At 44.2% G+C, this 24,965-nt stretch overlaps 1 protein-coding gene across 1 annotated transcript in view; it reads left to right on the top strand.

Moving 5' to 3' along the window:
• Positions 1-24,965, top strand: part of LOC115456872 (serine-rich adhesin for platelets-like) — a 60,089-nt gene that overhangs the window by 17,962 nt on the left and 17,162 nt on the right. Inside the window, exons 2-5 of the mRNA XM_030186236.1 lie at positions 8,443-8,567; positions 17,575-17,639; positions 22,161-22,360; positions 24,283-24,448. Coding sequence (XP_030042096.1) covers positions 8,443-8,567; positions 17,575-17,639; positions 22,161-22,360; positions 24,283-24,448 — 556 coding nt within the window. The remainder of the gene's footprint in view (positions 1-8,442; positions 8,568-17,574; positions 17,640-22,160; positions 22,361-24,282; positions 24,449-24,965) is intronic.

The following is a 24,965-nucleotide window of genomic DNA, read 5'->3' as shown; positions in this document are numbered from 1 at the left end:
TGACTGCCCACAAAATAGCAAGTTTTCAGTTTAGCGTTACCATGGGCATAGTTCGGTGGGGGGGGGGGGCGAGGGGGAGCAGTGCCCCCCCCCAAGTGTGCTGCCACCCCATCCTCCAATCCCCGAGCCGCTGGCAGCCTCAGCAAGAAAGCAATACCCACACGCTTTAGACCTGCTCCCTTCAACTTCCTGTTCCCACATGGGCAGGAAGGTGTAGGGGAGAGAAGGGCTTCCGGGATAGGTCTAAAGCAACGTATGTGCTGCTTTTTCGCTGAGGCTGCCAGCGGCTCAGGGGATTGGAAGACGGGGGAGGGGCAAATCGGACACCACTGGAAGACTCTAGTGTTATGGTTTTGGCGGTGTAATCTTCTTGGCTATATGCAGCAAGGGCCTGTGATCGGAGGCGCTGCATCGAGCAGGTCCATTCCTTGTTGTGTACATGTGCAAGTAAGTCGTGACTTTCCAAAGTCTATCTTGCGGCTAATAACTTTGTTAACCTCTTCTGGTAAGAAATTACACAGCTTAGCTGTTCTTTGAGTGAGAAAGGACCAACTTCTCCAATTTTAAAAGTACTACCCATTAGCTTCACAGAACATCCTAATCTCAGTATTTAAAAGAGCAAATTAAAATATTTCCAATTTAATGTTCCGTCCCACTCATGATTTTATTAACATCTATCCTAGCCCAGGTCTTCATCCAAGCTGAAGCGCCCTCATTTTTTTAGCCATGTCTCCTGAAGGGATTGTTTCATGCTCTTTATCATTCTCACTACCTCTTGTTAAAGCAAACTATATAGTAATATCAAGTTTTTCTTCAATTTAAATTTACATTTGCAGCATATCAAAAGGCTTAAAAAAAAAAAAGTAAAAAGTCACAGTTGTTTGAACAAAAGCAAAGTACTTGTAAGCAACAATACATTTTAAAGATACATTCCACCCCCCCCTCAGCCTCCCCCCCCCCAAAAAAAAACAAAAAACCCCCACACATATACAAAATTTGACAAATAAAACTGAACTAGTGATTACAGATCCATTTTTCCTCAGATTTGTTCATATGTCCACTGAAATAAAAAAAAAAACACATTTATTGGAGAAACAAGATAACTACTGCCCAGCAAGGCTGTCACTTTGGTTTTCAAAAGAAGTAGCTGAAAAGTAAGGAAGAGGTTAGCCTTCCTAAATTACAAGAGATCACTGTGCCAGAGCCGTGGTGGGAGGCGGGGCTGGTGGTTGGGAGGCGGGGATAGTGCTGGGCAGACTTATACGGTCTGTGCCAGAGCCGGTGGTGGGAGGCGGGGCTGGTGGTTGGGAGGCGGGGATAGTGCTGGGCAGACTTATACGGTCTGTGCCAGAGCCGGTGGTGGGAGGCGGGGCTGGTGGTTGGGAGGCGGGGATAGTGCTGGGCAGACTTATACGGTCTGTGCCAGAGCTGGTGGTTGGGAGGCGGGGCTGGTGGTTGGGAGGCGGGGATAGTGCTGGGCAGACTTATATGGTTTGTGCCCTGAAGAACACAGGTACAAATCAAAGTAGGGTATACACAAAATTAGCACATATGAGTTATCTTGTTGGGCAGACTGGATGGACCGTGCAGGTCTTTTTCTGCCGTCATCTACTATGTTACTATGTATGTTACAAGAGATCACAGAACGAGGAAGACAGGCGATTATATCCACTCCTTCTCTCTCCCACGCCCTGCCAGTAACCAGTTGAGGGCCACTGAATATTAGCTGATAGGCCCACACAAACGATTTAACTGGCCATGAAGCTCTCATACCACATTAAATCTCTTTGAATATTAACCCCTATATTTCTACAGGGTGAGGCAAAAAAATGAACCCTCTAGATATTTTTTGCTGTTTTCTCAGCAACCACTTGGAATTTCAACGTGAAATTGTACACCTTTATTTGTTGTTATTATCTACGTGTATGTGCTGAGTGGAATTGGATTATCTTTAAACACGGTGAAGTTAGACTCTTTTGCATAACCGCCCAGCGATTTTCGCACATTCAGAAATGTTTGCACTGCAAAACTAGCTACTTGTCAAAGAAAAAAAAGGGGCGAAAACCCCTCAGCAAAACTCACTGTGAACACAGAACCTGCTAGCTGAAGTGACTTATAACAAATATTCTTCAATCATTTGTCAAAACAAATTATTGTTACTACTTCCCAGTCATAGGAGGAAAAAGATCTCAGAAGTCGCTGTGCAGATTCCACTAAAACTCAGTGTCAGGCTTCATGGAGTCAGATTCAAATCATTGGTCGAAAAAAAACTCCTCATGTTCAATTTTTACATTTTCATTAATGCTGTGCACACCATAACCTTGTCATTATAATTATCAATATATTGTTCTATTTGTAAAAATAGGCCAAGAAGTAAGCACTTAACTTAGATGCACCCTCCTGACGGGGACCTCAGTTTCACTTTCCAAAAGCTTCCTCAGGGGATCCAACTTTAAGGTGCTCTCATGACTATTTTCACAACAGTAGACTTGCTCTTGTGTATTCTTGGCATTATTCTTAACTCAGGCTGCTGTCGTCCACATAACGGAGTGTACACGTCCAGCAGTGACTTCTGAGGTCTTTTTCCTCCTATGACTGGGAAGTAGTGACAATAATTTGCTTTGACAGATGATATAAGAAGATTTGTTTATTTATTTGGATTTTGCTCACACCTTTTTCAGTAGTAGCTCAAGGTGAGTTACATTCAGGTACTCTGGATATTTCTCTGTCCCAGGAGGACTCACAATCTAAGTTTGTACCTGAGGCAATGGAGGGTTAAGTGACTTTGCCCAAGATCACAAGGAGCAGCAGTGGGATTTAAACCAGCCACCTCTGGATTGCAAGACCGGTGCTCCACTAGGCCACTCCTCTACTATAGCAACATTCCATGTAGAATCTCAAATAGTAGCAACAGAATTTCAAATAGTAGCAACATTCCAAGTAGACCAACATTCCATGTAGAATCTCAGAAAATATCAACATTCCATGTAGAATCTCAGAAAACATCAACATTCCATATAGAATCTCAAATAGTAGCAACATTCCACGTAAAATCTCAGATAGTAGCAACAGAATCTCAAATAATTTATTGGGATTTTGCTCACACCTTTTTCAGTAGTAGCTCAAGGTGAGTTACATTCAGGTACACTGGATATTTCTGTGTCCCAGGGCACCCACTTTGAGCTCAGGTCCACCAGTAGCAGCACACCTATGATATGGTTGGCAGTGATTCCCAAGCTGAAAACTTCCAACAACTGTCCCTCCTGCATACCTTACTAATAGCAGATCTTCGCCTGCAGGAAGCAGCGACTGATACATACTGCTCACACCAGCCCCAAAGCCTTCCCCTCTGACGTATTCCCACCTATGCAGAAACAGGAAGCTGCATCAGTGGGAAGGATGTGGGGCCAACATGAGTACTGTGTATTAGTTGCTGCTTACTGCCGGTGAAAATCTGCTATTTAAAAGGTGTGCAGGAGAGGGGGGATATTTGAGAGACCATATGGCATGCAGGTGAGAGAAGGAGAGACCAAATCACCTGTGGGATGGGGTGGGGTCCTTCTGCTCACCCATCTTGGGCCCAGGCCCATCCAAAATTGGGTGCCTGGCTATGCCCCTGGCTTACTGTTAATGATGTCACAATGACGTAGACTTTTGTCTGGGGAGATATGTTGCAGGTTTATCAGAAGCTACTACTACTACTACTTAACATTTCTAAAGCGCTACTAGGGTTACGCAGCGCTGTACAATTTAACATGGAAGGACAGTCCCTGCTCAAGGAGCTTACAATCTAAGAGACAAATGTACAGTCAATCTGATAGGTCAGGCAGATTGGGGCAGTCTATATGTTCGAAAGGTTAGGTTCCGAAAGCAGCATTGAAGAGGTGAGCTTTAAGCAAGGATTTATAGGGTGAGGCAAGGTAAAATGGGCGGAACCTGGAGTTGGCAGTGGTGGAGAAGGGTACTGAGAGGAGGGATTTGTCATGTGAGCGGAGGTTACGGGCAGGAACGTAGGGGGAGATGAGGGTAGAGAGGTAGGGTGGAGCAGCAGAGTGAGTGCATTTGTAAGTAAGGAGGAGAAGCTTGAATTGGATGCGGTATCTGATCGGAAGCCAGTGAAGCGACTTGAGGAGAGGGGTGATATGAGTATATCGGTTCTGGCGGAATATGAGACGTGCGGCAGAGTTCTGAATGGATTGAAGGGGGATAGATGGCTGAGTGGGAGGCCAGTGAGGAGCAAGTTGCAGTAGTCGAGACGAGAGGTGATGAGAGCGTGGACGAGAGTACGGGTGGTGTGCTCAGAAAGGAAAGGGCGAATTTTGTTGATGTTGAAGAGGAAAAAGCGACAGGCTCCACCCAAAGCCACAAACAACCACCAAACTCAAGGAAGCGCTGCAAATGATCTGGGACCAATGGACACGGTTGTTAAGAACTTCCCAAAGCAACTGAAGGCCTGTGTTAAAGCTTGGTAGTAACACTAAAATGTCAATAACATCAGCACAGCTTAAGATAATTCAATGTTCCTTAATAGTAATACGTAATGGTGATGAGTAAATAAGTACGTAAAATTTCTCGTTGAAATTCAAAGCGGTTGCTGAGAAAAAGGCAAAAAATCTCTAGGAGGTTCCTTTTTTTTGCCCCTCACTTTGTATGTTTGTTTTTAACCCTTATGTTTATTTAAAAATCATTGTTTGCGGAACTTGATATGTTCCGTTTAATATTCCAAATTAGATTTGTGGCTGGCAGCGGTGAAAACCGCATCAGTGCTCTTTAAACATATAACTTTGTCTTTTTTGTTTGTGAAATGGCCAAAGTTATATGTTTAGAAAACGGGTGTAGTTTGGGGTGGAGAGTGCATTACTGACAAGAAAAACACATATATGCAGGGATCCATAATTAAAGTTTCTTATTCGAGGAGCAGTACCAAGGGACCATCAAGCCCAGAACCCTGTCACCGACAACGGCCAAAAGAACGAGCAATTTGTCCCGCCCATCCTAGAAATACTGTATTCCCTCGTCCATTCAATAACATTCTATGGCTTTTTCCTCCAGGAAGCCGTCCAACCCTTTTTTGAAGTCCGCTAAAATAACTGCCTTAAACACATTTTCTGGCAGCGAATTTCAGAGTTTAACTATGCGTTGAGTGAAGAAAAATTTCCTCCGATTCGTTTTAAATTTACCACACTGCAGCTTCATCGCATGCCCCCTTGTCCTAGTATTTTTGGAAAGTGTAAACAGGCACTCCATATTGACCCATTCCACTCCACTCATTATCTTATAGACCTCTATCATATCTTCCCTCAGCCGCCTTTTCTCCAAGCTGAAGAGTCCCAGCCTCTTCAGCCTATCCTGATAGGAAAGCCGTCCCTTCCCCTGTATCATCTTTGTCGCCCTTCTCTGCACCTTTTCCAATTCCACTATGTCTTTTTTGAGGTGCGGCGACCACAATTGAACACAATACTCGAGGTGCGGTCGCACCATGGAACGATACAGCGGCAGAATAATATCCTTATTTTTGTTTTCCATCCCTTTCCTAATGATACCCAACATTCTATTTGCTTTCCTAGCCGCAGCAGCACATTGAGCAGACGTTTTCAACGTATCATCAACAACGACACCTAGATCCCTTTCTCTGTCCGTGACTCCCAACGCTGAACCTTGCATGACGTAGTTATAGTTTGGGTTCCTCTTTCCCACATGCATCACTTTGCACTTGTTCACATTAAACGTCATCTGCCATTTAGACACCCAGTCTCCCAGTCTCAAAGGTCCTCTTGTAGTTTTTCACAATCTTCCCGCGATTTGACTACTTTGAATAACTTTGTGTCATCGGCAAATTTGATTACCTCACTAGTTACCCCCATCTCTAGGTCATTTATGAATATGTTAAAAAGGAGAAGTCCCAGCACTGATCCCTGAGGGACCCCGCTAACTACCCTTCTCCATTGCAAATATTATCAAACGCCTTCTGAAAATCTAGATACACAATATCAACCGGCTCACCTTTGTCCACGTTTGTTTACCCCTTCAAAGAAATGCAGCAGATTGGTGAGGCAAGACTTCCCTTCACTAAATCCATGTTGACTTTGTCCCATTAGTCCATGCTTTTGAACGTGCTCTGTAATTCTGTTCTTGATTATAGTCTGTACCATTTTGCCCGGCACCAACGTCAGACTCACCGGTCTATAATTTCCCAGGTCTCCTCTGGAACCTTTTTAAAATATCGGCGTTACATTGGCCACCCTCCAATCTTCTGGTACCACACTCGATAATAAGAATAAATTACAAAGCAATAACAGTAGCTCTGCCAGCTCATTTTTTAGTTCTATACGTTTTTCCGACTCTTCAGCTACGAATACCCTGTCCGGCACCGGTATCCCACCCAAATCTTCCTCGGTGAAGACCGAAGCAAAGAACTCCGCATTGATGACTTCCTTCTTTAGGTACATTGGCTGTCTTACAATTGTCCACCGTGCTCATAGGGTTGCTGACTGGATCCAGATTCACCCAACAGGGTTGAGCCAGTCCTGGGTTAACCCCATTGCATTCAGAGAGTTGTAGTTCTGATTTTCCCCGTTGCGTTCCCTAAGAAAAGCAGGATTGTGCGTGTGAAGGAGTAAAAGCAGGATCAATAATGCATGTAGTGTAATTTTAATTTAACTTCCATGTTTATAACCCACCTTTTCAACCAGCAGGATGTACAAAGTATCTTATATGTACATTCACAAATGATTACAATTATACAGAAGAAAAACACATTAAAATATGTGTTTAAAAATTGAAAATATGCATATCTATGGGAAACGTAGGCAGGCTCAGAGGTGGGACTATGTCAGACAAGGCAACAATAGTTTTGTGGAGAAAAATGTACCCACCTCAAGAGCAGGCACACCTATCTGTGGACACTCCTTCCCTAAGCAGTTCTCTCTCTCTCTGGTACGCTGCTCAGGAGTTCAAACACCTATGGACTTTGCATGGACCTGCATCGTTTGTCCAATATGAACTTATAAAATGTATTTTTATTGACCTGGTCATTTGAATGAAAGAATATTGTAACGTCACTCTTTTTCTAGGTCTTATCAGGGTAATGATACTCTTCCAGAACTAGATAAAGCCGAACTCGCTAAACCTGCTTAAACCACTCTGTAAATAACGAACATTAATGTTTCTTCAACTAATCTCTCAGGCCAGAAATGAGCTGATTATATAACTTACTCTATAAGTTACTTTATCATTTATGCATTTAATCAAATTCCATGTTGTATTTTCATGCCGAAAATGGCGATCGCCACTACGGCACACTGTAAGCCACATCGAGCCTGCAAAAAGGTGGGGAAATGTGGGATACAAATGCAACAAATAAATAAATAAATAAATAATTCTATAAAGAATTGCCCAGTTGCAAGAAGCAAGAAAGTACATAAATGGTGGTATATTAGTCATTTGCATGTGCAAGTCACCTCTTACAGAATAGCAGAAAGACGTTCCCCATGATTTGATGGTGCATACTTTGCTGGTGGGCATGCAGATGGATAGAATTTGGGTGCATTGTAGGCGGGGCACAAAAGTACATGGTAAATTATAGAATACTATAATTTTTACATGTTCTAGCTCACAATTAGGTGTGGGCATTTATACCAGTCACAGGGCTGGTACAAACGCTTGTACCTCAAGCGCTGGATTCTATAAATGGCACTGAAAAAAAAATCAGCGTCGAAAACAAAAATGCTAAGCGCTATTCTATAAGCCCCACCTAAAGTTAGGCCCAGTTTATAGAATAGCGCTTAAGTCCCGGGGGGGGGGGGGGGTCACGTTTATATTTAGGCATGTCCAACAAAAATTTGGTGCAAACACTCGTGCCTAAGTTTAGGCGCGGAGCACCCTTATTCTGTAATTGCATGCTTAACCAAAACCCATGCCCACAATCCGCCCCAAACCATCCACGACCCTCCCATTTCTGCACCCCTTTTTCGGGATGCGTATAAAATTTAGGCGTGAATCACGTGCCTAAATTTATGCGTATACATCTTAATTGAGTCCAGTGTTAGCACCAATAATAGTTTGTTAAAAAGCCAATTATGGGTGCTCATTGGCTAATTATTCAATTAAGATGTGCACGCCATTTGGGCATGAGCCCAAATTTGCACACGCATCTTAGGATGCCCTGTATAGAATTAGGGGGTAAACGTAAGCAAATTTTTCTCCACTTCCACTTAATATTTTATACAGAAATGCAGCCACTTCTTTCTTTATAGAATAAGCTTGAAGTAGGCGCCGTGACCAGTTCCTTTCCTAGGAGTTCAGTTATAGAATCACTGAATTACCATCTGAAAGGCTTTTGTAAGGGTGGGGGTAAGGGGCAGGGTGGGAAACAACAAATCTGTGGTCAGTGATTCGTAAGGTTTCAAGCAATGTGAGTTTCTTCTTTTCTTTGCTTTTCAGATGAGAGTAAACATTTCAACAAAACCATTTTTGTTATCCTTTCCCTAAGTATGACTTTCTCACTAGACCTAAAGAACGAAACATCTTATCATTACAAGGACCTGAAAAGCAAATTGTTACCACAGGTAAGACTGTTCTGAAAAGTTTTGTTGTTGTGGTTAAAGCTATAGGGGGGCTGTTTTTTTCAAAACATAAAAATGTCCTTTTGCCACCTTATGAATGTTTCTTTGGATGTCTTTCTCTCCAAAATGTCCAATTTGCAATTTTCTATATCCCAATCTTAGACGTTTTGCTCCACAGTTTGTCCAAATTTCGAGGGGGCGCGTTTTGGGAGGGGACATGGGCAGCACCAAAAGACAGACGGTTTTCTGCACTAATGGAACAAAATGAAAACGTCTAGGGCCCCAATTCAGACTTTTTGGCTAGACCGTTTCAATCACAGCTCAGGGCTCTGTTTACTAAGGTGCAGAAGCATTTTTAGCACGTGCACAAAATTGAATGTACTCACACCATCTAACAACTTCATGGAAATTGGAAGCACAGCGTGCGACGTATGACTTAAAGCAAACCAGCTGACCCACCCCTCCAATCAAAACACAAATTCACAGCAGCGAACACCAATCAAGGTTAACATTCAACCCTGCGGGTGACATCGAATCCAATCTATTAATATCTCCCCCGATTTAGTGAATGGATCCTTTAAAAGTCGACATACGCAACTTCAAACCTGCATGTAATTTATCCAATTAGTGGTGGATTTGATCTCTGCCTCTAAATCAGCGGTTGTTTCAATTATTAGGAGCATCAAGTCCTCGTTAAGTATAGCATTCCATTTGTTCATGAAATTATCAACCCACAAAGGTTGTGATGCTTTTTCACATATTGTGCTAGAGTGTCACCATGCAATTGGGCTCAAATGAATTCGGCTCATTGGGTGATTTTCTCTGGTGTATTGATACCCCCGCCTTGAGATTTTGCTCTAACTTTATAATTATAACGTTTTTCTTACAGCACATACCTTTTATCTCCAAGGTCATTTGCATGCCATTAGTTTAGTATCAGGGGTAAAGTTGGTCGATGAAGACATATTTATTTTGTATCATGTATTGATCTCCATCTTTACATCCAAAATACAGTCCATAAGCCTTCTTCACCAGTAGGGTCATGGTTCTTCTTTGCGCCTTCAGATAGAACTAATAACAGATGTAGCAGAAAGTGTTAACATAGTTAATACATTTCTGCAAAATTCTCAGTTTAATTATCCATCAGGTAATGCAAGAAAGTAGCTACTCATCAATTTCTTCTAGAAGCAACACATAAAAAACATCACGTCATAATATATTTAAACTGAACAGCGTTCATTTACCAGTGATGTTGTGTTGGTGCATAATGTAACGCAACACATTTCTGTAAATTCCTGGAAAACCATTCTGATGTCATTTCTGTGATCAGTACCCAAAAATCTATTTAAAAAAGAAACACCCCATCTCATTATGGAAACAAAAATCAAGCTATCCAGTGAGAGCTTGGATCAAGAGTTCACGGCCAACCATGCCATTTGCAGTTCCGGTGATATAGAGAAAGGAAAAAGATCAGGTTACAGACTGTTATTTCTATTTGACAAATGTTTTGGGCTTTTCTTAAAAAAAAAAACCCAAAAGGTCAGTTTCATATCCTAATCTGACATCACTTTCAAACCGGTGCCACACGACAGATATTTATTTATTTATTTATTTATTATCTCATTTGTACCCCACAGTTTCCCAACAGTGTCAGGCTCAATGTGGCTTACAGCGCACCACAGAGGCAGACGCCAATGCAGTGAAATGAAGCTAATACAGCAGAACAACCTACAAAAGAGAATGGGGAAGAGTAGGAATGGATGGAAAGAGTAGGAAAACCAGGAGGGAAGGGGAATGTCTCTAGATAGATGCGCATCCAACAGTGGAAAAGTAATGGAAGCGATGCTGAAGGAAAGGATAGTGAATTTCTTGGAAGCAAATAAGTTGCAAGATCCACGACAACATGGTTTTACCAAAGGGAAATCGTGCCAAACGAATCTCATTGAATTCTTTGACTGGGTGACTGGAGAATTAAATCAAGGACGTGCTATGGACGTAATCTACTTAGATTTCAGTAAAGCTTTTGACACGGTTCCCCACAGGAGGCTCTTGAATAAACTAGACAGGCTGAAGATAGGACCCGAAGTGGTGAACTGGATTAGCAACTGGTTGACGGGCAGATGCCAGAGGGTGGTGGTAAATGGAGTTCGCTTGGAGGAGAGAAAGGTGAGTAGTGGAGTGCCTCAGGGATCGGTGCTGGGGCCGATTCTATTCAATATATTTGTGAGTGATATTGCCGAAGGGTTAGAAGGTAAAATTTGCCTTTTTACAGATGACACCAAGATTTGCAACAGAGTGGACACTCCAGAGGGAGCGGAAAGCATGAAAAAAGATCTGCGGAAGCTAGAAGAATGGTCTAACGTTTGGCAATTAAAATTCAATGCGAAGAAATGCAAAGTGATGCACTTAGGGAGTAGAAATCCACGGGAGACGTATGTGTTAGGCGGGGAGAGTCTGATAGGTACGGACAGGGAGAGGGATCTTGGGGTGATAGTATCTGAGGACCTGAAGGCGACGAAACAGTGTGACAAGGCGGTGGCCGTAGCTATAAGATTGCTAGGCTGTATTGAGAGAGGTGTGACCAGCAGAAGAAAAGAGGTTTTAATACCCCTGTATAAGACGTTGGTGAGGCCCCACCTGGAGTATTGTGTTCAGTTTTGGAGGCCGTATCTTGTGAAGGATGTTAAAAAAATGGAAGCGGTACAAAGAAAAGCTACGAGAATGGTATGGGATTTGCGTTTCAAGACGTATGAGGAGAGATTGTTGACCTGAACATGTATAACCTGGAGGAAAGGAGAAACAGGGGTGATATGATACAGACGTTCAAATATTTGAAAGGTATGAATTCGCAAACGAACCTTTTCCAGAGATGGGAAGGCGGTAGAACAAGAGGACATGAAATGAGATTGAAGGGGGGCAGACTCAAGAAAAATGTCAGGAAGCATTTTTTCACGGAGAGAGTGGTGGATGCTTGGAATTCCCTCCCGCGGGAGGTGGTGGAGAGGAAAACGGTAACGGAATTCAAACATGCATGGGATAAACATAAAGGAATCCTGCTCAGAAGGAAGGGATCCCCAGAAGCTTAGCCGGTGGTGGGAGGCAGGGCTGGTGGTTGGGAGGTGGGGATAGTGCTGGGCAGACTTATACGGTCTGTGCCAGAGCCGGTGGTGGGAGGCGGGGCTGGTGGTTGGGAGGCGGGGATAGTGCTGGGCAGACTTATACGGTCTGTGCCAGAGCCGGTGGTGGGAGGCGGGGCTGGTGGTTGGGAGGCGGGGATAGTGCTGGGCAGACTTATACGGTCTGTTCCCTGAAAAAGACAGGTACAAATCAAGGTAAGGTATACACAAAAAATGGCACATGTGAGTTTATCTTGTTGGGCAGACTGGGTGGACCGTGCAGGTCTTTTTCTGCTGTCATCTACTATGTTACTATGACACATGCAGAGGCCGTGGGATAAGCATTTCCAAATAACATGGTCTTTAAAGATTTCCTGAAAGTTAGATGGTTGGGGATGGTTGTTATGGTTTTCGGCAAAGAGTTCCAAAGCTGAGTGCTGATGAAAGAGAAGGAGGTAGCATACGTGGATTTGTATTCGATGCCGTTGCATTTTGGATAATGAAGGCTAAGATACGAACGGGAGAGTCTGAATGTATCCCTGAGAGGTGAGATCTATTTCCTGAAATTTGTTCTCCGGTGTTCTCAGCCACTGCTCTAGTCACAATTGTACTTAACTGTGGAATTTAATTTGGTGGGTAGAGCCCATTCCAGAATAAGACCTGCTATTATAGTTGCAGAAACTATATTGCCCAAGAATTTGCAAGTTGTTTTGATTTCATTAAAAGATATGTCAAACTATATATTTTTGTTATTTGACATATTAAAGTTTATTTCTACAATACAAAAAAAGTTATTATTTTGTTTTGAAATGTTTTTGGTCTTTTTTGCCCCCTTTTCATTGAACATCTGACTCATGCAAATTGAGTTCCCTCATATATTGAGGACCGACAGAAGGGTCTTCGCCAACACAGAAATGTTGCAGTAGCACACGTTAACCAGTAGGGGTTACCACTGTCATGGCCATTGTCGACCCTCCCTTTCAGTGGCAGAGTGCTTGCTTTTGAAATGTTTTAAAAGACTTCACACTTGATAAAACTTCACTGCTGCTAAAATTATCCTTGCTTGTTCATTTATCTCCAGCCATTAAGGAGGAAATTTTATAAAATAATTCCCACATGTAGCCACATACACATACAAATGACCATTTATAGAATACCAAATGGCAGGGGTGGGAGGAGCTTTGGCAAGATGGCTGCCACTGAATTTTGAGCATTCAGATACATTTTATACCTCTTGCTACTTTTTATTCTTGGCCCCGAATGGGAAAGAAAAGGAAGGGCAGCAGTTGGACCAGTATCGTGGTCATGACTTCTTCCCCGAAGTAGTTAGGTCCTATGGACCATCACATCCAGCATTCTGGGCCTTCCATGTAATCACCCGTGTGTACAATGCTGAGAGCATCTGCAGTGCCTGCAGGAAAGACGTCTCTCTTGGTGTCGGATACATCTCTGAGCTCGGGTGAAGGGCAGGCTCCCTCAAACCCAGCTGCAGTGAAATCTAACCCCTGAATGGGACCAGGTAAGACTTTATCCCTTCAAATATCTACTGTGCATTAGCAGTTCATTTCATTGTCAGTGTGACTTGATTCCCAGGAAGCTGAGTTGGTGTCACAAAACACCTAGCCACCTGCCTGGGGCCACCCCACGGCCACTTAGAGGGTCTATCCCCAGCACAGTTCAGGTCCACCTGCAGCTGCCACTTGTGCTCTACGCTAGCACCCTCCTCCCACCGACTGGGTCCCAACTGCCTCTGGGCAAGTCTCCCACTCTCAAATTATTCCCAGTGATTTCTAGATTACTGGGACCACACTCTCAGTGGTCCCACAGCTCCTAGGAAGCACTCACAGATCCAACACATAAACCACCAGGATTCTTAGTCCAGACAAGCAGAGGCAATAAACTAAAAATATTTATTGTCATGAAAAATTAGAACAATGAACAATAAAAGGTACAATCAGCAAACAATACCAAGTAACTGAAATATGGATCAATTATAACACTATCTAAACATTTGTATTCTATCTAAATAGTACCTGGGGAGATCAGGACAAATAAAACTGTTCACAGGGCCTCAGCAAAGAGATCTTTCTCTCTTTTCTTCCTGGCTAAGACTGGAAAAAAAGCCAGTACATCCTAGCTGAATTTTGAGCTCCTGGGCCAATCAGAGCCCAGAACAGCAAATTTTAAAAATAGCTGGCCACATCACTGCAGGTTACCTCTTCTTTGTGTAGTAACTAAAGAAGGAATAGTCATTTTTCTGTAACAGCTTTAAACATAAACATGCACCACCTGCTGGCCAAACTAGAGAAATATACTTCAAGAAGTAATCAATACAGTTTGCAGGCTTAAAACCCATTGTTTTGTTACAGTTGGGTAAACTGAAGACTCGTGTTGACTCTCTGGAAGGTTCACCTGAATCTGCTTCTCAGCTCAGAGGGGCTGTAATTAAAGATGTGAATATACTTCATAATAAGATAGAAACCCTGGAGAATGTTTCCAAAACTAGAAACCTTCGCTTCCTTAACTTTCCTAAAGTTAAAAATTTATCGGCTAAAGAAATGTTTAGTAAGTACATGGTGGAGGTTTAACAAAATTCCTGAGGTGGCTGTTCCTTTGGTGACTAAAGTTTATTACCTACCATTTAAAATTCGTCATAGCCGGAAAATGTTTGGAGGATTCTCTGGAACCCACTCTACAGACTGGTTTAACAACTTCTCTTGAAACGTCTATTGAAAACAGGCTGTACCAACCACACTGACAGTAATGTTGGCTTCTGATTTGGATAGAGATAAAATCATGAGACTGTTTTTTCCTCATAGAGACTTTTCCATTTGTGGTTTGAACATAACGTATTTTTCCTGATGTGGCTAGAGCCATACAAAAGAAAGACAACAGTTTCTTCTATTGCATCCAAAAGTACTTCAAATAGGAGCTACTTTCCTGTTGAAGTACCCTTGAAGATGTGTTGTTATGTATAAAGATACGAAATATGCATTCTTTGAGTCATGGCAATTTTAACATTTTTTGCCAACCTCTATGCCAGCCTCAAATGTCATACCCAGCTCCATCACGGCAGTATGCAGGTCCCTGGAGCAGTTTTTAGTGGGTACTGCAGTGCACTTCAGGCAGGCAGACCCAGGCCCCCCCCCTACCTGTTACACTTGTGGTGGTAAATGGGACCCCTCCAAAACACAACAGAAACCCACTGTACCCACCTGTAGGTGCCCCCCTTTACCCTTTAAGGGCTATGGTAATGTTGTACAGTTGTGGGTATTGGTTTTTTTTTTGGGGGGGTGGGGGGGTGGGGGGGCTCAGCACACAAGGTAAGGGAACTATGTTCCTGGGAGCAATTTATGAAGTCCACTGCTGTGCCCCCTAGGGTGCCCGGTTGGTGTCCTGGCATGTCAGGGGGACCAGTGCACTACAAATGCTAGCTCCTCCCACGACCAAAGGGCTTGCATTTGGTTGTTTCTGAGATGGATGTCCTTGGTTTCGATTATCACCTAAAATCAGAAACGTCCATGTCTAGGGATGACCAAATCTAGGGACAACCAAATTTAAGGATTTGGACGTCCCTGACGGTATTTTCAAAACAAAAGATGGACGTCCATCTTATTTCGAAAATACGGGTTTCCCCGCCCCTGGATCGGGACATTTTGCGAGGATGTCCAAATCAAAACTTGGACGTCCCTTTCGAAAATGCCCCTCCACATAAGTTTTTAGAGATGCGGTGACCACTTTATAGAATTACCTGCAGTCTGCATCCTGGAAGGTAAACTCTGACATTCTGGATGCAAGCTAGACCTAGTTTTTACGATTAGCTATGTAGACTACTAGTCCAATTAATTACATTAAAAAAAGAGTTACATTCATAGTGACATCATAAATAAGAAAACTGCTGTTGTCGCTCTTCAGGGTCAGAGCTGACCATCATTAGATTCTTCCCGCTGGAGCTGAAAATAATACTGTAACATTCTTAAACCACATAGGAAGCCTTTGGTTATCTTTCGTATGGAGCTGTTAGAAATCTAAATATTTGCAGAGCAAACAAAGCAAAATATTTATCTTTTCTAACCTGACTATAACTTTCTCTTATTGTGTTCTTCTATCATATCTGGGAGTCTGGTTTTGATAATTACATTATCTAATGATAAAGTTGTTGGTTCAGTATTGTGACGGAAGACCAGTATCCAGTTCAGAAGGGTACAAATTAAAAAAAATGAAAAGAAATGTCAGCCACAAGCGTAATGGTTGGTGTTTTAATGTTGCTACAAGTTTCCTCAGTAAACAGTCTTGCAAAATGCATTCCTTAGTATCATAAAACTCTGTTTAAGCATAATCTAGGGAATTCTATATATGGTGCCTAGCGTAATGCGTTAATTGGCATGGAAAAGCGTTGTAATAGAAACAAGGTTCCAAAACGGCTCAAAAAATGGCAGATTCGCGAGGAACGACACTTACATGCCCTGTTATTCAATAGCGCCTAAATGTTTCCGTGTTGTTCTGAAAAGGGGAGGTAAGGATGGAAGGGACATGGGTGGGTCAGGCGCAGTCCCTTAAAATGCGCGCAGTGTTATAGAATTGGGGGATCCGCACCTAACCTGCACACCCGGATTTACATCTTGTTCTAGTTGGTGTGAATGTTTGCGTCCAAAGTTGGGTGTGGATTCCAGCACTATGCAATATTCTATAAAGGGCATCCATTAAACATCTGGAAGGGTCCAGACATTTAAATGCCATTTCAGGACAAGAGCTATTCACAAGTGGGGAGGTAGAGTATATTTAGAGGATAAGAGCATGTGGGTAGGGCGGGAGTCAGCATGGTCTGGGTTCATCTACAATTCAGATGTGGATTCTCTATTTCATATAGCGAATCCATGTTTGTAGTGAGAAAAATTGACAGCGGTATTGTAGTTGTCCCAAGAAAAGTCTAAAAGTCTATAAATATTGTCTGGGCCCCCTGATCCCCCCATCTCTTCTCCCCCATAATAACACCCAGACATCCAATCCCCCCTGCCCCCCAAAGACATCCATCCTCCATGAAGCCAGCATAACCTCTGATCAAAGCACCTTCCTCCCCCCCCCCCCATGCTGGCTGTCTTCCCTGTAATACAGATTCCTTCCAATCTAGACCCCCTCCCATGGCACACACATACACCAGTGATCAAGACCCCCCTCCCCCATGCACAGATGCCCCCCCCCAGAATGAAGTGCTCCCCAGTGTGAGCCCCCTTTGCAACATAGGCCCTCATGTGTGGGCAACAGCTTCTACCCAGGCCCAAACTCCTCTTCCCAAGGTTCAACCTATGCAAATGTCCTAACCCCAGCAGTCTCCCCCTCCCACCATTCTCCAGGCTTACTCAGGGTCCTTGGTGTCTAGAAGGGCAGGATTGATGCCCACTAGCTCCTGCGTTGAAGTTCAGGTGATCTAAAATGCCCACCAACACCTCTAACAGTAATACTGAGGTATTACCACTAGGGGTCAGGCTTCCATATATACGTAGGTGTTTCTACATAGGTTTTCCCCACATGCCGCTTTCTAAAATCTCTGCTTCCTCTGTACATGGAAGGACTTTGCTATGAAGTCCAGCACCTATTTTACAAGAGGCTTTTCATTTAAAAGAACCTCTTGTAAAATAGTATGGGAATCCCCCATGTTCTGACTTGGACATGTAAATTCCCCTCAGGCTGTTCATTAATGGTGTGTATTATTTGCCTACAGCAAGTGCTATTAAGAAAACAGAACACAGCGAACAAAAAAAAACCCCACAACCCAAAAAAAACAAAATGAAAATTGGTCAGAGAGTCCCCTTGAGATGAGAAAATGAAAAAAGACTGATGGAATACACAGACCCTAAAAATGACTGAAATTTTCTTTGTTCTGTTTTTTTCAGTTGGAAGTTATCTACAAAAGTATTTCCCCACAAGACTACATGAGTGCGACAATTCTTGGTTTCAGGTACCTTAAGTATTTTTGGGCAAATAAATTCAATGATAACATGTTTCATGCCTGGTCTTCCTTCCAGGGTGGTTCCTGCTTAGCTTGCTTCCCTGGGGCATAGTTGGAATTCTGTGCTGGGGCAGTAGGCTCTGTAGTGCACTCTCTCCAGGACAGCAAAGGAAACCGGTTGAGTTTTGCAGTTAAAAACAGAAGGCAGCGATAAACTCTCCAAGCGAATTGTTCTTTAATCAATTTATTTTCAGGAAAACATTTGACACAATCCTGCTTCACATCAGCAGTGTGTTAACCCCATCTCATTCCTTCTCTTCAGGTTTTAAGATAACAGTCCGTACTCAATATCACTACACATAGAGTTTTCAGGCACCACAGTAATCCTAGCTTCCAAACCCTGGGTAGCCCGCCCTCTGGTTCACTTATTACAGTCCACTCCCCTTAGTAATGCTTCTTGCCCTGTGCCTTAGGGAGTTTGTTAGTAAGGCTCTTCCACAGCTTCCTCCCAAACTTTATTATGCTTTCTTCCCCCTTCTTACACCGGTCTGGCCACAACCTAACCCATAAAGCTTTTACCTTTTCCTTGGAGGCTAGAGCAGAGACGTCCATCAGCTCTACTCCCTCCCCTTTCTCTTCCTCTACCCCATTCTTATCCCACTCCATAGCCTCCTCCACCCCTGACTCCTGCAGCCGTTGCTCATCACTTTGATTAGAACACATTTCCCAATCATTCCCTTACCCCTCTGCTTCCTGCGAGTCATGAGTTTTACCTTGCCCTGGTGGTTTCTGGGGACTGCGGTTCTCTCGCCTATATTGCTCTCTTATCAAGCTTTTCTCCACCAGAGGGCGAACTTTTCCTCCAGGGGGAATCTGGGACTTGTGGTCCCTTACCCTGGGAGGAAAACTCTCCTCCTGTCTCCTCCTCCACCTGCTCACTGTAGTGCCTTTGCTATCCTGCTCACACATGTGAACCTGCTGTTTATTCACTCAAATAACGCAGGGGACATTGGGCTGCTGAATGAACGACATTCCTTTGGAGACAAGAGGAGTGAAGAATTCAAGATCACACTCAAAGTGTGGATTTCAGCCTGGTTCAAGTATGATAGAAATTTCTGATTTATCTGCCCTCAGATCTGCAAGAGAAAATCCTGGCAGATCAGAGGAAAATTGAAGCAGATCCACCTTCCCCCACCCTTCCAAAAAAACAACCCCTTCCCCAAAATTCAAAGAAGATATACCAGTGTAGTTGATGGAATATGTATACCTGAGGGCACCTCACACAGATTTTACTGCACCTGCAGATGATTTGTTAAAAAATAAAGAATTTGGAGAATTGGCTTGACCCAACCCATGGATATTTTTACCAGTTCATTGAAACAGGTGGCAAACTTTCTTTTACAAAAGTCATCCATCTCTATTTCTGACTGTGCAAAGTTTGATTTCATATACTAGAGGGCAGGGGCATAGCCAGACTTCGGCGGGAGGGGGGTCCAGAGCCCGAGGTGAGGGGGCACATTTTAGCCCCCCCCCACCGCCACCACCACACCAACTTTGACCCCCCCCCCCCCGCCACCGACCCTCTCGACCCCCTCCCGCTGCCAACCCTACCCCTCCGCTGCCGTCGCCTACCTTTACTGGCGGGGGACCCCAACCCCCACCAGCCGAGGTCCTCTTCTTCCTTCATTCTGTTTCTGAATCTGACGTCCTGGAAAAATGGCAATTTTTTAAGAGGCCGGAAAATGGACATGTGGCAAAATAAAAACCAGCGCGCATCTGTTTTCGGCCTGAGAACTTACTACCACCCATTGACTTAGTGGTAAGGTCTCGTGTAGTACCCAGGCGGTAGGCATGCAGTGCGCATCCACTGCCATTTACTGCCGGGTAAAGCGCCACGCAGTAGAAAATAGAAAATATTTTCTACCGCATATTTTCGACGCACACCAAATTGAGAACTCCTGGGGCACACGGTAGCTGGGTGGTAATGCCAAGTTGGCACACGCTAAATGCACGTAGGTTCTTATGCTTCTTTGTAAAAGGGCCCCTCGGTGCCTTGTAACCATTAGAACACTTTTTCACGCCAAAATTTTGGTGCAGACATAGTGGCTGATGTTCAGCACCATATAGAATGCATCTTACACACACGATTGGCACCACTAATTGGCACTTACATGCATATCTGCTAGGTGCTGCTCTATAAAATACCTGCCAACATTGATTAGTGCATAAGTGTGGGGGGTGTAGACGTGGATGGAGTATGGGCGGGTCATGGACGTGGTCTCCGAGATACACACATAACTTGAAGAGTACTATAGCTTTTGTGCACTTCAGGGCACCATTGATTTATGCTCGTTATGCCCAGTGGCGTAGGAAGGACGGGGCGGTGGGGGCGGTCCGCCCCGGGTGCTCGCTGCTGGAGAGTGCAGAGAGCAGCCGCGCGCCTGTCGGCTCCGCTGGTTCCTTGCTCCCTCTGCCCTGGAACAGGTTACTTCCTTTTCTGGGGCAGAGGGAGCAGGCAGCTGACAGGCGCGCGGCTGCTCTCTGCACCCTCCAGCAGCCAAGAATGCACCCGGGAGGGGGGGGGCTTGATGTGCCAGGGAGGGGGTGTCATTGCGCCGGAGGGGGGGGGGGGTGTCGTGCTGCACCCTGGGGGGGGGGGGGGACACTGCTGCACCCGGGGGGGGGGGGGGTGCAGCAGCAATCCGCCCCGAGTGGCAGCCGACCTAGGATTCCCACTGGTTATGCCATTGGCTTATGCTCGTATTCTCTAATGGCATTTTGGTACCAAGAACCCATTAAAGAATTGGTACTAAGCACAGGACACTGGGTCGCCTACATCTTGACACCAGTTTATAGAATTACAGCACTACCATTGTAATTATCTTTCAAGAAAATACAAAAATATCTACAGGTTAGTTCAGAACTGGTTGGCCATTCTGAAGGCCATAAGTACATAAGTAGTGCCATACTGGGAAAGACCAAAGGTCCATCTAGCCCAGCATCCTGTCACCGACAGTGGCCAATCCAGGTCAAGGGCACCTGGCACGCTCCCCAAACGTAAAAACATTCCAGACAAGTTATACCTAAAAATGCGGAATTTTTCCAAGTCCATTTAATAGCGGTCTATGGACTTGTCCTTTAGGAATCTATCTAACCCCTTTTTAAACTCCGTCAAGCTAACCGCCCGTACCACGTTCTCCGGAAACGAATTCCAGAGTCTAATTACACGTTGGGTGAAGAAAAATTTTCTCCGATTCGTTTTAAATTTACCACACTGTAGCTTCAACTCATGCCCTCTAGTCCTAGTATTTTTGGATAGCGTGAACAGTCGCTTCACATCCACCCGATCCATTCCACTCATTATTTTATACACTTCTATCATATCTCCCCTCAGCCGTCTCTTCTCCAAGCTGAAAAGCCCTAGCCTTCTCAGCCTCTCTTCATAGGAAAGTCGTCCCATCCCCACTATCATTTTCGTCGCCCTTCGCTGTACCTTTTCCAATTCTACTATATCTTTTTTGAGATACGGAGACCAGTACTGAACACAATACTCCAGGTGCGGTGGCACCATGGAGCGATACAACGGCATTATAACATCCGCACACCTGGACTCCATACCCTTCCTAATAACACCCAACATTCTATTCGCTTTCCTAGCCGCAGCAGCACACTGAGCAGAAGGTTTCAGCGTATCATCGACGACGACACCCAGATCCCTTTCTTGATCCGTAACTCCTAACGCAGAACCTTGCAAGACGTAGCTATAATTCGGGTTCCTCTTACCCACATGCATCACTTTGCACTTGTCAACATTGAACTTCATCTGCCACTTGCACGCCCATTCTCCCAGTCTCGCAAGGTCCTCCTGTAATCGTTCACATTCCTCCTGCGACTTGACGACCCTGAATAATTTTGTGTCATCGGCGAATTTAATTACCTCACTAGTTATTCCCATCTCTAGGCCATTTATAAATACATTAAAAAGCAACGGACCCAGCACAGACCCCTGCGGGACCCCACTAACTACCCTCCTCCACTGAGAATACTGGCCACGCAATCCTACTCTCTGCTTCCTATCTTTCAACCAGTTCTTAATCCATAATAATACCCTACCTCCGATTCCATGACTCTGCAATTTCTTCAGGAGTCTTTCGTGCGGCTCCTTAAGGAGTTGGGTTGGAAACACTTTATTGAGCTCTGATGTCTTCTGACGTACCGATATGCTCTACCTTCCCCCGGAGACCCACATAGCCAGTCAGGTTTTCAAGATTACCACAGTGAACATGAATAAGATAAACCTGCATGCGAGAGACATCTAGCGTATGCAGACTCATTGCAGTAATCCTGAAAACCCGACCGGCTAGGTGTGTCTCCAGGAGAGGGCCGAGAAGCAAAGAGGGTAGGACATTACTCAAAGAGTTTGCCACAGTTTCTGAACTGAAGGACGCCCAAGGGACTGACACTTGGACTATGTTCCTATTCTTCACCCTGTGTTCTGTTAACAATGATATATATCCATTTCTCTTACAGTAGCGGCAGTGTTATTGTAAACAGTTCTGGGAGCTACAGGTATCCAAACAACCAAACGAGCATTAACTTTTTGAACAACGACTTGACAAGTGAAGCCATGAGTGCTTTCAACAACTCAGAAAACTTGCGGACTCTGTCTAATGCCGTTAATTCTGAGGTCACACTGTTGGATACCAGATCAGGACCTTCACCCGTAACAAGTAAGTTCTGTGATTTTAATGCCATTGTTACAAGATAGCAAGAAATCTCTTCCTGAAATGTGCAGTGTACAAGGAAAGAATATGAAATTATTCTTCACATGGCTACTATAATAAAGCAGATACAGCTACTGGGCCATAAGCATTCTTAAAACGTCATCGCTTCATCCCACCTCGACACCTAATGGTTAGTGTAGTGGGTTGAGAACCTGGGGAACTGAGTGTGATTCCCACTGTGGCTTCTCCTTAGCTCGAAACCTTGGGGTCATCTTTGACTCTTCTCTCTCTTTCTCTGCTCATATCCAGCAGATTGCCAAGACCTGTCATTTCTTTCTTTACAACATCCGTAAAATCCGCCCCTTTCTTTCCGAGCACTCTACCAAAACCCACATCCACACCCTTGTCACCTCTCGTTTAGACTACTGCAATCTGCTTCTTGCTGGCCTCCCACTTAGTCACCTCTCCCCTCTCCAGTCGGTTCAAAACTCTGCTGCCCGTCTCGTCTTCCGCCAGGGTCGCTTTACTCATTCTACTCCTCTCCTCAAGACCCTTCACTGGCTCCCAATCCGTTTTCGCATCCTGTTCAAACTTCTTCTACTAACCTATAAATGTACTCACTCTGCTGCTCCCCAGTATCTCTCCACACTCGTCCTTCCCTACACCCCTTCCTGTGCACTCCGCTCCATGGATAAATCCTTCTTATCTGTTCCCTTCTCCACTACTGCCAACTCCAGACTTCGCGCCTTCTGTCTCGCTGCACCCTACACCTGGAATAAACTTCCTGAGCCCCTACGTCTTGCCCCATCCTTGGCCACCTTTAAATCTAGACTGAAAGCCCACCTCTTTAACATTGCTTTTGACTCGTAACCACTTGTAACCACTCGCCTCCACCTACCCTCCTCTCTTCCTTCCCGTTCACATTAATTGATTTGATTTGCTTACTTTATTTATTTTTTGTCTATTAGATTGTAAGCTCTTTGAGCAGGGACTGTCTTTCTTCTATGTTTGTGCAGCGCTGCGTACGCCTTGTAGCGCTATAGAAATGCTAAATAGTAGTAGTAATAGTAGTATTTACAAGGTATGCAGGAGGGGCAGTTGTTGGAAGTTTTCAGCTGGTGGGGCTTGGGAATCCCTGCCAGCCACATCATAGGTGTGCTGGGTGGGCCTGAGCCCAAAGTGGGTGGGCCTGGGCCCACCCTTGGCTACGCCACTGCCCTGAAGCCGTTATAGAATTGGCACTAAGCATGCCCCATCATGCTGCCAAAAAGGGGGTGTGGGGAGATATTTTTTGAGCTCCCTTACTAATAATCTGATGTCCCCGTCATCCATGCATTGAACTGATCCTGGATGCCAGAGTGCCAAACGTAGATTTGAGGTACAACCCTCAGTGAGCATTCTCACCGAATGAGTTTGGAAACCATTTTCTAAAAGGAGCTATCATAACCATTATGGGATGTGCTCAAAACTGCTGAAACTGGTTTCCAATGTATTGCATGAGAATGAAAGGAGGAAGGCGGAGTAATACATGCCAAAAAGTAAAGGGCATCCAAGCTCCTTACCTGCTATTTAAACACACTTTGAAAGAGTGTGGGAATGCCTGGCAAAGTTCCCAACCTTGATTATTTTATCAGTATTGAATAGCTATCTCTTGAGTTAAACAAGTTTACTAATGTATTTGATAGCGAGACAAAAACATCCTGTGAAAAACAATAACTTTCTAGAAGGAAAGAATTCCCCATGATATATTATTTTCACTGCAAATTCTTTCAACCAGATAAGATTTTTCTGTATTTTCTTTCTGTGTCATTTTCAACAGCATTTATATTTTAATCCGTGTACAAAACATATCTGGAGTTACTATTAAAAATGCAACACAGAAATGACCAAGGAATGTTTTTCACAAAATATATGATTCTGTCTTTCAGAGGTGACTCAGCTGAAACCATACATTAAATGCAGCCTGGAGTTTAATGGCTACAATGTTACTTGCAATGATGAAACTTGTTATTGTATTGGGCCCTGCTTCCAGTATCCCAATTACTGTAACCAGAGAGGTCTTTGTTATAATCGACAAGATGGCCCAGTCTGCAAGTAAGACATAGTTTATACTATACTTTCTACTTTAGAAATACTGGGGGGGGGGGGGGGGGGGGGGGGGGGTCCTTATCCATCACAGAGTTACATTGTGCTGCAAAGAGTTAAAGGTTCCCTCTGTCTCAGAAAGGTCCGTTTCTGAATGGAATCCTGTTATTGGCATGGAGTATTTTCGTTTCTTTTGTAATTTCTTTTATATTTTTCTTTAGGGGTCTTACATTTATTGGACAAACCTACGGACATTCAAAGTACAGAGCTGCAAAGGAATGAGGGTCACAGGAATCCAGCGGATATGGAAGAAGTTGCCATGGGATTCCCATGGGAGTGTAGTCAAAATCTCTGGTGACTCCAGATTGAGGCTTGGAATGCACTGAGAGAGGCAACTGGGGCACCTGAACGAGGCTTGGAAAGTACGGAGAGAGGCAGCTGGAGCACCAGAGTGAGGCTTGGTACACTCAGTAGTTGAAGAGCGAATAGTCTGAATACCATCCAGGAAACCTTGAGAGGCTGTTGG

The sequence above is a fragment of the Microcaecilia unicolor genome, chromosome 13 (assembly GCF_901765095.1).
Source record: "Microcaecilia unicolor chromosome 13, aMicUni1.1, whole genome shotgun sequence".
Taxonomy (NCBI): Eukaryota; Metazoa; Chordata; class Amphibia; order Gymnophiona; family Siphonopidae; genus Microcaecilia; species Microcaecilia unicolor.
Note: the sequence above shows the minus strand (reverse complement) of the source record. Positions and strands in the feature narration are given on the sequence as shown.